At 39.8% G+C, this 14,519-nt stretch overlaps 1 protein-coding gene across 2 annotated transcripts; it reads left to right on the top strand.

Moving 5' to 3' along the window:
• Window positions 1–19: 19 nt before the first annotated feature.
• LOC138982090 (nucleolar protein 56-like) lies at window positions 20–13,159 on the top strand. 2 transcript variants are annotated; one of them, XM_070355313.1, is made up of 10 exons: window positions 20–61; window positions 2,257–2,464; window positions 3,259–3,426; window positions 3,869–4,073; window positions 5,078–5,265; window positions 6,525–6,676; window positions 7,377–7,477; window positions 8,479–8,627; window positions 10,719–10,840; window positions 11,328–13,159. In XM_070355313.1, the coding sequence occupies exons 1-10, from the start codon at window positions 59–61 to the stop codon at window positions 11,724–11,726; spliced, it is 1,695 nt and encodes a 564-aa protein (XP_070211414.1). In that variant the 5' UTR covers window positions 20–58; the 3' UTR covers window positions 11,727–13,159. The 2 variants fall into 2 exon arrangements, with proteins under 2 accessions (XP_070211414.1, XP_070211413.1); XM_070355312.1 differs by having other exon boundaries at window positions 55–131.
• The last annotated feature ends 1,360 nt before the right edge of the window (window positions 13,160–14,519 follow it).

Genomic DNA, 14,519 nt, shown 5'->3' with positions numbered 1-14,519 from the left:
TCAGGATGTGAACCAATCATATAGCTTCTCTTTTCCTTGTCAGAGTAAACTTTTCAAGATGGTGGGTAGTGCGATCACACGTGGTTGATTGTGTTGATATATTTTTACTTTACTGTCACTTTGCAACTATGGTTTGTGCATTCCTCACGCATTTTTTTTGCTTGATCCTTGTTCGGTAGTATTTGCGTATGAGTCGATTTTACAGGATGCCTATAAATGGGGACAGATCTGATTCAGTGATTGTGTTTTGGTATTGCGGGTCTGGATTGGAATTTGGATGAGGTGTTGTGGGTTATGGTTAAAAAAAATACTGCAATATGATGCCGACAGTGCTGATTCTGTATATTCCATGGACTCTTTCTATCTCTCTCTCTTTCTGGTGAAAGAAAGAATTGGAGTCTGCGCACACGTGCCCGTCTCTCTGAGTCTGACTGACTCGTCTGGAGACTCGTGTGTTTGTGTCTGAAACTTTATGGCTGTTTTCGTTAAAAAAAAATCTCTTTTGTCCAGACATCATCATCCCGTTTCAATGCAATTGACAGGATATGTGTACATTTGAACGAAAAGAGAGTTATATTTATAACATTGAGCGGTCAGTGCAGACAGCTCATAAGACTATGAGTATGAGTCACAAGACTCTATACTTTCCCCATACACAGGCAGCCAAGATCAGTTGTGACTGTCTTGTGGGCATCCATAATACATGATGCATTAGGGAACAATAAGTGAAACTTGAACATAATTATGCAGCCAATTGGTTCATGCATTTTTGTTGTTGACAGGCCATATGGTATGACCTACTTTGTGACATTTTATTTTTATATTAAACCCTCGACAAGTAAGAAAACACATACATGTATTTTCATTTGTATGCACAAAAACAGGATTTAACTGCATTGCAGAGTTGCTTTTTAAGTTATATTTCCAGGTAGCAGTTTTTAGTTGTGGGTAGTACAGGACCATGGGCAATAAATTTCCAGATCAGCCCTGTTTGAGTTTGAGGTCCATCACCACACTAAATCAGTGAATGAACCTCTGAATGTTCACTGTTTGGCTTCTATATATATATATATACGACTTGTGTCTGTGTGTCTGTGTGTCTGTGTCTTCGCGATGCACGGCCAAAGTTCTCGATGGATCTGCTTCAAATTTGGTGGGCCTATTCAGAGAGACCCCGGACACAACCTCATCGATGAGATATTTCAACACGTGCTCTCAGCGCGCAGCGCTGAACCGATTTTGGTTCCACCTCAGCTATTTTGGTTCCACCTCAGCTACCCGGGCCCCCATACCGACACACCAAAGCCAAAGTTCTCGGTGGATCTTTTTCAAATTTGGACACCGTATTCAGCTACACCCCGGACACAATATCATCGATGAGATATTTCAACACGTGCTCTCAGCGCGCAGCGCTGAACTGATTTTGGTTTTTGTGTTCATTTCACCATTCCCAGTAACTCTTCCTTATCTTCTCATCTTCTCCATGTTTTCAGCGTTTACCTCCCTTCCTTCGTATGGTGCACTATAGTATGAGGGGGGCATCTTCGGATATTCCCGGCGTTCTGTTACTATTTTTAGAAGGTCACCGCAGTGTCCAGAACGTAAATTGGACCCGTAAATTATCCTCACTGTAAAAGTGCAAAGGTCGAATCAATTTATAGCCACGCGAAAAATACACTGTCATCTATCTCTCTATAGATACGGCTTCTCTGTGTTTGTGTGTGTGTGTGTGTGTGTGTGTGTCTCTCTATGTGAGCAACACCTGGGGATTGTTCAGTTCTGTTTGTGATGTGGTCTGGCGGCTTTTGTGTATTTGTATGTACTGGCCTTCCTTTGAAAAGCCATAACAGTTCAAAAGGGCTTACAGATAAGCTCTAAATTGCTCAATCCTGTTTGAGTGGAGTTCGCCTCCAAAGGTGATTAACACGGTTACATTCGTCGACAAGGATGGGACTCGATATGGTCAGGAATGGCATTATGGCCACTGAATCATTTTCGTGCTGTTCCCATTCCACGAATCTGGGAGGGACCTAAGCTTGGCGGGTCCATTGTTCGGACCCGGCAAAGCCGGCGTACGGCTCTAAGTATTTCATCCCGGCGAAGCCGGCTACCCGGCGAAGCGGGTATTCCTCTAGTATTCAATATGTGACTTCACTTCCTCAGGGAAAAGCTTAGAGATAGCTGGACCACATGCAAACAAAATCACTTGTTCAGTTATTGTCCGATTTGTAAAACTTGATGATCTTGGTTTTTCAGGCGGAGAGTCTGTACGTACTCTTCGAACATGCCGTGGGCTACAGCCTTTTCCAAGTCAGGGAGTTTGACGAGCTGGCCCTGCTTGCCCCTCGTGTTGAACAGAGCGTCCTTGACCTTTCAAAGTTCCAAGCCCTTGTGAAGACTGTTGCATTAGCACCATTCAGGAGTGGTCACAATGCATTGGACAACATAAACAGCATATCTGAAGGTTTGTGAGGGTTGAATGACAATGAGGGTTTCCTGGTTTCATGTAGTTGACGCTTGTGCTGATTAAACTAACAGCTAGAATACATTTTCAACTCGTAAAAATATGTTTTTATATAATGCATGACCCCCCCGCGGGTTAGGGGGAAGAATTTACCCGATGCTCCCCAGCATGTCGTAAGAGGCGACTAACGGATTCTGTTTCTCCTTTTACCCTTGGTAAGTGTTTCTTGCATAGAATATAGTCAATTTTTGTAAAGATTTTAGTCAAGCAGTATGTAAGAAATGTTAAGTCCTTTGTACTGGAAACTTGCATTCTCCCAGTAAGGTAATTATATTGTACTACGTTGCAAGCCCCTGGAGCAAATTTTTGATTAGTGCTTTTGTGAACAAGAAACAATTGACAAGTGGCTCTATCCCATCTCACCCCTCTCCCCGTCGCGATATAACCTTCGTGGTTGAAAACGACGTTAAACACCAAATAAAGAAGATATAATGCATGGATGCTTGAGAGGAGTCAAGATTGGGACATTTATTTGTGTGCAAGTTAAAAGTATGTGTGTGTTTGTAAATTGGCTTCACAATTTTTGAAAATGAAATGCCCCGATCAGACACTTTCATCGGTTTTAAGAGAAAGCATTAAGAATAAAAAGAACACAATGGCAAAACGATCAAATTTATTTAATTTCTAGTGTGACAGTAAATGTCCTGTAAGGTTATGGGTAGCACTAGCACAACTTTGTTTGCACTTTTGATGATAGTGAATTGAAGTTTTGAACATGAGTCGGTGCTGTGCAGGTGTTCTTCACGAGGACCTGAAGGTTTTCCTCGAGACCAACCTCCCCAAGAGCTCCAAGAAACTGAAGGTGAAACTGGGGGTAGCTGATTCCAAGGTCGCTGCATCCATCTTCGAGGAGCTTAAGATCAACTGCGTCACATCTGGTGTGGTGCCAGAGCTTGTTAGAGGTAAGTTGGTAGCCTTGAAAGAGTGTGTGTATCAGTGTCACTGAGTGTGTGTGTGAGTGTATGTTTACTGACCGAGTTTTGAGATACATTTTCGTAAAACTACATTCTTTATTTCAGATCATAGGTTTGACTGCCGTCATGATGAAGAGTGTTGCTCCCTTGAAAAATCCTGCATGTAAATTGTAACATGTAAATTTAAAACATTTGATGCAGAGTTTGACAATAACATCAGTTTGAGGTGTTTGTTTCTTGTGAAGAAGGATAACTTTGCTTGTGCTCTGTTTTTAACTTGGTAAAATATAACTTTTTTGAAGTTATCATTTATACCAGGTTTTGGTTCATGGACACTGAACTTGCATATTTGTTCAGTTATATTGTTTCGCAGGGACCAAGTCTCATTTTTATCGGAATTTGCTTTTAAGTTTGTGTTTTATCCACACAGGAATCCGTCTGCACTTTGCAAACCTCGTGAAGGATGGTCGGCTTACGGAAAAAATGGCGTCCAAGGCCCAGCTGGGTCTGGGTCACAGCTACTCGCGTGCCAAGGTCAAGTTCAACGTCCACAGGGTGGACAACATGATCATCCAGAGCATTGCTCTCCTTGACCAGCTAGACAAAGACGTCAACACATTCTCCATGCGTATCAGGTCTGTATTTATAAACTCTCAGCATGTCTATATATTGTCATCTGCCCTGTGTTATGTCTGTATAGAGCTTTTCAATGTTACCATCTCCTCTGTGTAAACCCTAACCAGTTCTGTATTGCCATTTTGGTCTGTCTAAAGTGAGCAGTTCTGTATTGCCATCTTGTGTATTAAAAGCCTGAGCATTTCTACATTTTATCTGCTCTGTATAAACTGATAATTTTTGTATTGCCTTGAGACCTATGTAAATTGTGACCCTCCACCACGAAATGAGTCGCATGTCACCGCGCGCCGTTCTGCGCTAGGCTTAATATAAGTCCGGGGAGTGTCTGGTAACAGTGTGAGGGTCACCTTGGTCACAGGCTTATAACTCAAACAGTTTTCGCTCTTTTCTAAAACGGTTTTCACCACTAGAGAGAGCATAACAAACTCTTTAGGAAAATGTACAAATATGAAAATCATGCAAAGGTGACATGCGACTCATTCCGTGGTGGAGGGTCTCAATTGAGTGTTTCTCTGTATTGTAAAGTCTGTGTAAGGTGAGCATTTCTGTCTTGTAAAGCCTGTATCACTATAAGGTGAGAATTTCTATATTGCCATCAGGTCTATGTAAACGCTGAATATTTCTTCATCACCATGATGCCTGTGTAAACTGTGAGCATGTGCACATCACTTTTGAGGTCTGTGTGAAATCTCAGTATCTCGATATCGACCAGGTGACCTTTCTTCATGTGAAACATGTCTGTTTAAGCTCAGGTCTGCCCCAGAAAACAGGGGCATGGTGTTTGGAATTGGCCATTTGCTAAATTCTGAAGAAGCAGTGATCAAACAAACATTTCTAGCAGCATTTAGGTGAATAAGTGGCTACGCATGCTAAAAGAGCCTGGCCTACAGGTTTGGTTGCAGTCGTGATTGTATTTATAAAAGTATCAAGAAATCATTATTTTACAATTTTAAAGCTGGTCTAAGTTTTTGTGTCATGCTTTTCTTGGTTGTATGTGTTCCAGAGAATGGTATTCCTACCATTTCCCAGAGCTGGTGAAGGTTGTCCCCGACAACTACCTGTACGCTAAAACTGTGCGACTCATCAAGGATCGCAAACAGATTTCCGAAGAGACGGTGGAGGCTTTGGAGGAGCTTTTGATGGACAGTGGCAAAGCTCAGGCCATTGTTGACGTGGCTAGATCATCAATGGGTGAGCACATTATCGCTTTTTAATAGTAACACGATGCTGTGATTAGGGATTGCAGACCTGAGAACCCATACGATTTTGCCATTTTTTGTACGCATGATTTTTTTAGAGTACGATCATTGGGGGAAAAATACGATGAGAATAATTCCTAGACTTCTTTTCTTCACAAACGCATCCCCAAGCCGATCAAGTATTTTGACACATGAATACAGTTTTTGTCAGTTAACATTGGAAGAAGTTTTTGTTTTAAATATATTGGTAACCTTAAAGCCATATGTACTCGATGACTATACACGCTAATTGCTTTACCAACAGCTGGAGACATGCTAAATTAAGTTCCCTGCAAAATATTGTGGTCTAGGACCCCTTAAATGTTGAGATATGTTAATTTTCATTTTGATCTGGATCGTCCTATTTATAGATTTGGCAACACATGTAACGTTGATGCAAGGGAGCTAACACCGCGGCTTTGTTGACATCCTCACTTTTTCAGAGGCTAGAACAAGCTGTAATGCATGTATTATGGTCCGCGCATGGTGACATATCGTCATTATATGGTCTTATGGTGCGTTTGACATCGATTATGGGCAAACTACACTTTGTAAACACGGGAGCGCGTACATATGCCTTTAATTCACGGTGCGACGTACGCGTGTGAAGCATGTTCGAATCAAGGATGTTCAAATGCTGTTTGGAGTACGCTCACGTTTCTGAAAATATACCTAGTTTGTTTGAGAATAATCCAAGTGCAAAACAGGGGTTCCCAGGTCTGGGATTGCTTTTTTTGTGAGCCATTAATGCACTTTAAATTACCAATTGAAATATGAAAATACATTAAAATACCTTGAATTCCGGGTAGACCTGACAGTGAATGGTTTGTTTGACAGGTTTTTCTTCTGTTTATATTATGTTAGCAGTGCCAGCTTCACTTTGTGTAAATGCTGCAATGTAAGACTGACAAGCTTCTGTGAGTGCCATCATTCAAATTTGTTAAGAACTATGACTATGAGTTTGAAAATTGACAAGCAAGATCACTGTGTAATAAGCTGAGAAAAACAGAATTTTTTTTCTTAATTGAAAAAATATATAAGCTTAAACTCAAAGGTCAACCAGGTTTTATTCGTCTAGGGTCTCTCTCTCTCTCTCTCTCTCTCTCTCTGTCTGTCTGTCTTTCTTTCTTTCTTTCTTTCTTTCTCTCTTTCTTTCTCCTGTTTTACATGCTTATATGCCCGACTGACTATTATAAATGACTTGCTTTGCAGGTATGGACATCTCACCATTGGATCTGATCAACATTGAGACCTTTGCCTCACGAGTGATTGCCCTTGCAGAGTACCGCCAAAAGCTTGCAAAGTATTTGATCGACAGGATGCACGCAGTAGCACCCAATCTGGCTGCCCTTATTGGAGAACAGGTATGCTGCTTTGCAATTACAGTAACAGGGAATGTTGTGAGTTTTTCTGACATTATTTACAGGCATTGCAGTTTGAAGAAAAGAAAAGAATGCCAAAAGAGAAATAATATTAATAAAAAGTAAACAAAATTGTTATCACAATTTCAAACAGTTTTCAGGCCTGGGAATGATACGCCTTTCGTCGTAAATACGACGAAGTCCTTTTCTAATTGTGTAAGAAAAGAACCTCGGTGTGCCCTTAAAAATGCTTAAAACGCAACATTTACCCGTCAGTTCGCCCAAACCACTTTTACTCATTCCCAGGCCTGAGTTTTGACAGAGGTGTGTGGTTACTTCAGATTCTGTGGAGTTATCTCTCGTCTACTAGAAAGTAAAGACCGTAAGATATTGTAGGTAATTGCCGTTGTAATGCGAAAGTTAGGATAATTGTGAATTTTGGACAGATTTTCAAGGTCACAACACCTCAAGTCAAAGTTTTGCTGTAGGGATATTGACATCTTGCTGTTAAAACGTATAGGTTTTTTTTTTTTACCAGGAAAAAAACAAACCCACCAGTGCATGCAGTTTATGAGTACAGTAAAGACTGCATTTCAAATGGCAGTGTTTGAAGCAATGTTTACATGAAAGCTAGTGCTAAAATAATTATCTCGGCTTACCTTGCAGGAACAAGGTTTGAATTTGGCTATTTTCTGTTTTTCAGGTGGCAGCACGCTTGATCGCTCATGCAGGCAGTCTGACAAACCTCGCAAAGTACCCAGCCTCCACAGTGCAGATCCTAGGAGCTGAAAAAGCTCTATTCAGGTATGAAGTGGAACAGAATCAGTTGGTGTTATTGAGTGGAACAGAATCAGTTGGTGTTATTGAGTGGAACAGAATCAGTCAGGGTTATTGAGTGGAACAGAATCAGTCAGTGTTATTGAGTGGAACAGAATCAGTTGGTGTTATTGAGTGGAACAGAATCAGTTGGTGTTATTGAGTGGAACAGAATCAGTTGGTGTTATTGAGTGGAACAGAATCAGTTGGTGTTATTGAGTGGAACAGAATCAGTTGGTGTTATTGAGTGGAACAGAATCAGTTGGTGTTATTGAGTGGAACAGAATCAGTCAGTGTTATTGAGTGGAACAGAATCAGTCGGTGTTATTGAGTGGAACAGAATCAGTCGGTGTTATTGAGTGGAACACCACCAGCCCTTTTCAGACCTTTTACAAAAAAAAGTGAAAAAAAGATTGTCCTAAAAGGAGGGAGTCTTGAAATGAAGGTAGATTTAAAGAGTTTATGAAAACTGAAGGTCTTTAAGAGAAAGAATTCTTGAGTGCTGTTCACATGGCAGACTTTCTTCCAACTTTCAAGCGATTTTATAGTCGGCGCCAAGTCAAATCGATGCCGATGTTAACAGGGCAAAATCTGCGCCAAGTCACGGCGGAGTCGACCATTCACATACCAGACTTTTTGGACTTGACCTCGGAGCGAATTCAAGCCAACAAAAGTTAGGGAAGAGTTGGTTGGAAGTCTGCCATGTGAACGGCACTTTAAATGGGTTTGTTTTAAAAGGGGGTGTTCACTGTAGTCTGTTGTTGCAGATGGTTATCACTGCAGAAAGAGACATTTATGATTCCTCAACTTTGTGTGGGTGTTTGTAGGGCATGCATATTTTGTGGTTTTAAACTCTGAATCTGTTTCTATTCAGATTTGTTACTGTAAGTTACTGAGAATAATTTTGATTGCTTTTGATTTTTTAGGTTCTTTTCTTTCTTATTTTTTTGTGTGAAAATTTTTGATGTTTTTGGTATCAATATTTTCAGAGCCTTGAAGACAAAGGGCAACACACCTAAATATGGACTCATCTTCCACTCCACATTCATCGGTCGTGCTGGGGCGAAGAACAAAGGACGCATCTCCCGTTACCTTGCCAACAAGTGCTCCATCGCATCCAGGATTGACTGCTTTTCAGGTATGGTATGATTTTATATGTGTGCAATAACTTGTAATTTTACTCTTAGAATTTAGAAATTGTGGAACGATGGAAACCCCTTTTTTTAGACATCCAAAAATCTGTGGATATAAAGATTTAAACATGAGACCGGATTCAAAGGGGGGATGGGGGTAGGTAACGAGACAGTCTCAAAGGGGTGGGGGGGGGGGGGGGGTAAATTTACAGAGATTGTAAACAGTAAGTCTAAAAACAAGTCGCGTAAGGCGAAAATACAATATTTAGTCAAGTAGCTGTCGAACTCACAGAATGAAACTGAACGCAATGCCATTTTTCAGCAAGACCGTATACTCGTAGCATCGTCAGTCCACCGCTCATGGCAAAGGCAGTGAAATTGACAAGAAGAGCGGGGTAGTAGTTGCGCTAAGAAGGATAGCACGCTTTTCTGTACCTCTCTTTGTTTTAACTTTCTGAGCGTGTTTTTAATCCAAACATATCATATCTATATGTTTTTGGAATCAGGAACCGACAAGGAATAAGATGAAAGTGTTTTTAAATTGATTTCGACAATTTAATTTTGATAATAATTTTTATATATTTAATTTTCAGAGCTTGTTTTTAATCCGAATATAACATATTTATATGTTTTTGGAATCAGCAAATGATGGAGAATAAGATAAACGTAAATTTGGATCGTTTTATAAATTTTTATTTTTTTTTACAATTTTCAGATTTTTAATGACCAAAGTCATTAATTAATTTTTAAGCCACCAAACTGAAATGCAATACCGAAGTCCGGGCTTCGTCGAAGATTACTTGACCAAAATTTCAACCAATTTGGTTGAAAAATGAGGGCGTGACAGTGCCGCCTCAACTTTCACGAAAAGCCGGATATGACATCATCAAAGACATTTATAAAAATAATGAAAAAAACGTTCGGGGATTTCATACCCAGGAACTCTCATGTCAAATTTCATAAAGATCGGTCCAGTAGTTTAGTCTGAATCGCTCTACACACACACACACACACAGACACACACACACGCACATACACCACGACCCTCGTTTCGATTCCCCCTCGATGTTAAAATATTTAGTCAAAACTTGACTAAATATAAAAACCAAGTCGCGTAAGGCGAAATTACTACATTAAGTCAAGTTGTCGAACTTACGGAATGAAACTGAACGCACTGCATTTTTTCACCAAGACAATACAGCTTCGTCAATCCCCCGCACATGTAAAACGCAGTGAAATTGACAAGCCAGTCAGTGTAGCGGTTGCGTTTAGGAGGATAGCGCGCTTTTCTGTATCTCTATTCTTTTTAATTTTCTGAGCTTGTTTTTAATCCAAATATATCATATCTATATGTTTTTTTAATCAGGAACCGACAAGGAATAAGATGACATTCTTGTTAAATCGATTACAGAAATGTAATTTTAATCATGATTTTTATATTTTTAATTTTCAGAGCTTGTGTTTAATCTGAATATAACATAGTTATATGTTTTTGGAACCAGAAAATGATGAAGAATAAGATTACCTTATTTTTGAATCGTTTTATAAAAACAAAATTAATTACAATTTTAAGATTTTTAATGACCAAACTCATTAATTAATTTTTAAGCCTCCAAGCCTCCAAGCTGGCCTTCATCGAAGATTACTTGACCATTCAATCCATTTGATAGAAAAATGAGGGCGTGACAGTGCGGCCTCAACTTTCACAAAAAGCCGGATATGACGTCATCAGAGACATTTATCGAAAAAAGGAAGAAAAAACCATCCAAGAATAACATACTTAGGAACTCACATGTAAAGTTTCATGAAGATCGGTCTAGTAGTTTTCTCTGAATCGCTCTACACACACACACATACACCACAACCCTCGTTTCGATTCCCCATCCATGTTAAAACGTTAGTCAAAACTTGACTAAATGTTAAAAGCAGGGTCTGAAAAAGGGTGGGGTGTCTTGACGGTTGGGTTCCACTGTATCAGGTTTGAAATCTTTATCTGGATAGACCTATGGTTGTTTTTGTAACGCTTGAGTATTCACTTGCATGTACTGAAATCTTTGCTCTACCTATATAAGTAAGTTGTAATTTTTCATACTCAGACATGCCCACCAGTGTGTTCGGTGATCACCTTCGACAGCAGGTTGAAGACAGACTCAAGTTCTACGAGACTGGTGAAGCTCCCACCAAGAACATCGACGTCATGCGACACGCTGTTGAAGCAGTATGTAACTTTTTGTTTATTTATTTAAATAGCCTGTCAGATGTGGGCTTGTGTTTTTTTGTTTTGAGTTTGTTTGTTGTTTGTTTTGCACACACATGTTTGTGATTGACAAAACAATATGTTACAGTCACAAATATATCGACCCAACGGTCTTTTAAGTGAACAGACAAACAATTAGTGACAAAAACTTAGCTTGATGGAATTTTCGGCCGCCCGCCAGGAAGGCTCAGCGAGTTTTTGATTTGTGTTTAGATAAATTAGATATATGAAAGCAATATGATTTCAAGAAGAGGTGACGAAAAGATGCATGTGAGCTGATCAAAAATGTTATTGTGCTTGAGGCTGGAGAAATGCTCATAAGATCATGAAAAGAACAGGGTGTGAAAAGGAATATGACTTGGTACGTTAAAGGCTTTACTTGCAGTGAGATAAAGGGGGTGAGAATATGTTCAATAAAACATTTAAAATATTTTTCTTCTGATTGCAGGCAACCGAAATTCAGGTCAACTCAGCAAAGAAGGACAAGAAGAAGAAAAAGAAGGACAGGAAAAGCCAAGGAGAAGATGGCGAAGAGGCTGAAACAACCATGGAAGTAGAAGAAGAAACGCCCAAGAAGAAGAAGAAAGACAAAAAGAAGAAACTGGACGAATCGCAAACCAACGGGGAAGAGGAAGAAGAGGAGACCCCGAAAAAGAAGAAGAAAGACAGAAAGAGGAAGCTGGATGAATCGCAGGACAGCGTCAACGGAGAAGAGGAGGAGGAAGACGCCACACCCAAGAAAAAGAAGAAGAAAGGCGGTGACGTCAACGGTGACAGCACAGCCGGTGAAGAAACGCCAGGGAAGAAAGAGAAGAAGAAGAAGAGAAAGTCCAAGGGTGGTGAATGAAGAGTTCTGCAATTGGCATTTTTTTTTTAGCTGAACGGGCAGATTGAATGTTACCGTTTAAAAGATTTTAGTTTTTACCTGTACATGGAAACGAGGGAATGTCAGCAAAGGAGATGAAGAAGAAGCGAGGGTCAAAGAGTGGCGAGTGAAGAGTTTTCCACGTGGCATTTTTTATACCTTGGTTGTCAGATTGAACGTTATCAATTCAAAGACACCTTCTTTCTTGTGTAAATTGTCTAGTACATCACCACAGATTCTTCCAAGCTTTTAGTAAATGTAGCTAGTGAACGACGAAGAAGAAGAAGAAGAAGTAAATGTAGCACCATTCAACAGTTACTTTGACACCAAATGAAAATTAATCATTTGCGAGTGTTCTTTGTAGCGTGAGAATATTTTTTCTGAATTAATTTCATGAATGACCCCTGTGTTAATCTGAAAATTTATTTCAGTAATAAATTGCACTCTGCACAAAATCTGTTGATTTTAAGAACATCTCCAGGTCGAAGGATGCTCTTATTAGTGTCAAATCTGTGGTGGTATTAGATGATCATTTACACGGGCAGGAAGGCATCTTTGAAGCTTTTGATTTGTACGTCAGATGGCATGTTGCATTAAATAACCATGTATTAGATGTGGCCCAGTGCTCTGGTGGCCCAAGAGAATCTGTGGAGAAAGGGAGAGTCACTGCGGTGGACTTGGATGCTATTGATTATTTGCGAGGAACACAGAAGAAGGATGTGAAGGCATGAGTGGGTCTACTTTGTGTAAATTGCACAAGGGCTAGTCTGATAAGTCCATAATAATTAATACAGAGGAATCCACTTGTCAAATTATTGTTGGGTTAAAAATCTGTCATTTAAAAAATAAAGCAATTGTGTCACTCCCAACTGGCAACTCTGTTATTGTGTTTGTCTATTCATGATAAACCTTGAGCTTGTTTCTCAGAATGTCTGAGTAATTGAATGCCAGTGTAATGTAACAATTGTTTAGGCTCAAATAAATACAGGGTTCAAAACATGAATTTGTTTGAATGAAATGAGTGTGACAAGGAAAGAGTGTGTTCCAAGATGGATTACAAATGAAAAGTCAACTTTTTGTCATTTTGAACATTTTTTTTTTGTTTAGATAATGAATTCAGTGAACAGAAGTAAATCTGCTGTTTTTGGTGTTTTTTGAGGGATAGGGTGATCATTTCCAAGCTGCTTTGTTTCTCTTGTCATTTTCAGTTTTTTTGATAACGAGTCATTCCTATGTTATGATGTCAGTGTGAGAACTGATTTTTGAGCATTTTCACGATTGTGTTCTTGTAGATAAACAATTTTTGTGGCATCATTTTTTAATTTTTTCATTCGCAGAGAAAGTTTCAGTGTGTATCAAACAACTTCCCCAACCCCCTCCTGTCCCCTTCAGTAAATAAAACAGTATAAGGTTTACTTGGTATTTGTGAATATTTCTTACTGCTTTTCTCTCTCTCTCTCTCTTAATCTTAATCTCTCTCTCAATCTCTCTCTCCCATCTCACTCAATCTGTGTGTGTGTGCGTGCACGTGTGTGTGTGTGACATTGCAAAGCCTGTGTTTGCAGAAGTTTTGACTAAATGTTTTAACATAAACTGGGAATCAAGCCGAGGTTAGTGGTGGTGGTGGTATGTGTAGTGATTCCCAGAAAACGACTTGACAGATCTTCATAAAACTTTTCCAAAAAATCCTTTCTAGATATATCCCCAGATTTAATTTATAAATACCTTTGACGTCATATCTGGCCTTTTGCTAAAGTTGAGGCGGCACTGTCACGCCCTCGTTCTTCAATCAATTTGATTGATTTGACGTTTGTGTCGAGCAATCTTTGAAGTCTAGGCTATGATATTGCTTTTCAGATGAATTAACCTTTGTGGGTCGTGGACGACCCAGAGCCTCACAAAATCGTCTTTATCTTTGAAACATTTTGGAGTTTTTGATTGAGACTTCATGTAATCTCCAATCACAATATGACCATCCCATTGTCCAACTTTTAAATGATAATCTTGGTAGACAAATAAATAAACGATGACGTAATTTGAACTACACGGTCTGGATGATGTGGGACGTGGACGACCCATATGGAATTATGTAAGGAATTTTACGTCGTTTATCCTTATTCGGTTGGCAGGTTCGTGTAAAACCCATACTCTGCAAAGAGGCGGTAAAACGTTAATCCCTATTCGGATGGCATGGGTCGTGTACGACCCATACTTTTTATGTTGAATCCTTCTTTGGAAAGTATGGGTCGTACATGACCCACATCATCCGGACTGTGTAGTCCAAAGCGTGATTCGGTCATTAAAATTCTTAAAATTCTCAATTAAAATTGCAAATTCTAAAGAGAATCAAAAGTGATTACAATACCAGGAGGTCGTGAGTTCGAATCCCGGTCGCTGCCGTGAGTTCGAATCCCGGTCGCTGCCGACTGGTGGGTTAAGAGTGGAGATTTTTACCGATCTCCCAGGTCAACTTATGTGCAGACCTGCTAGTGACTTACCCCCCTTCGTGTGTACACTCAAGCACAAGACCAAGTGCGCACGGAAAAGATCCTGTAATCCATGTCGGAGTTCGTTGGGTTATGAAAACACGATAATAAATTAATATCCAGCATGCCTACTCAACGAAAGCGGAGTGAAGCTGACTATGCTCTCAGAGTATAGTTTGGGGAACCCAACTGAATGGGCAAACGAGCTCACACGTAACCAGAAAATTCTGGAACGCTGAAGAAGAAGAAGAAGATTACAATACATTGTATTCTTTGTCATTAAGGCCGA

Source organism: Littorina saxatilis, linkage group LG12, assembly GCF_037325665.1.
Source record: "Littorina saxatilis isolate snail1 linkage group LG12, US_GU_Lsax_2.0, whole genome shotgun sequence".
Classification (NCBI taxonomy): Eukaryota; Metazoa; Mollusca; class Gastropoda; order Littorinimorpha; family Littorinidae; genus Littorina; species Littorina saxatilis.
The sequence above is the reverse complement of the archived record's forward strand: the minus strand, read 5'-3'. Positions and strand labels throughout refer to the sequence as shown.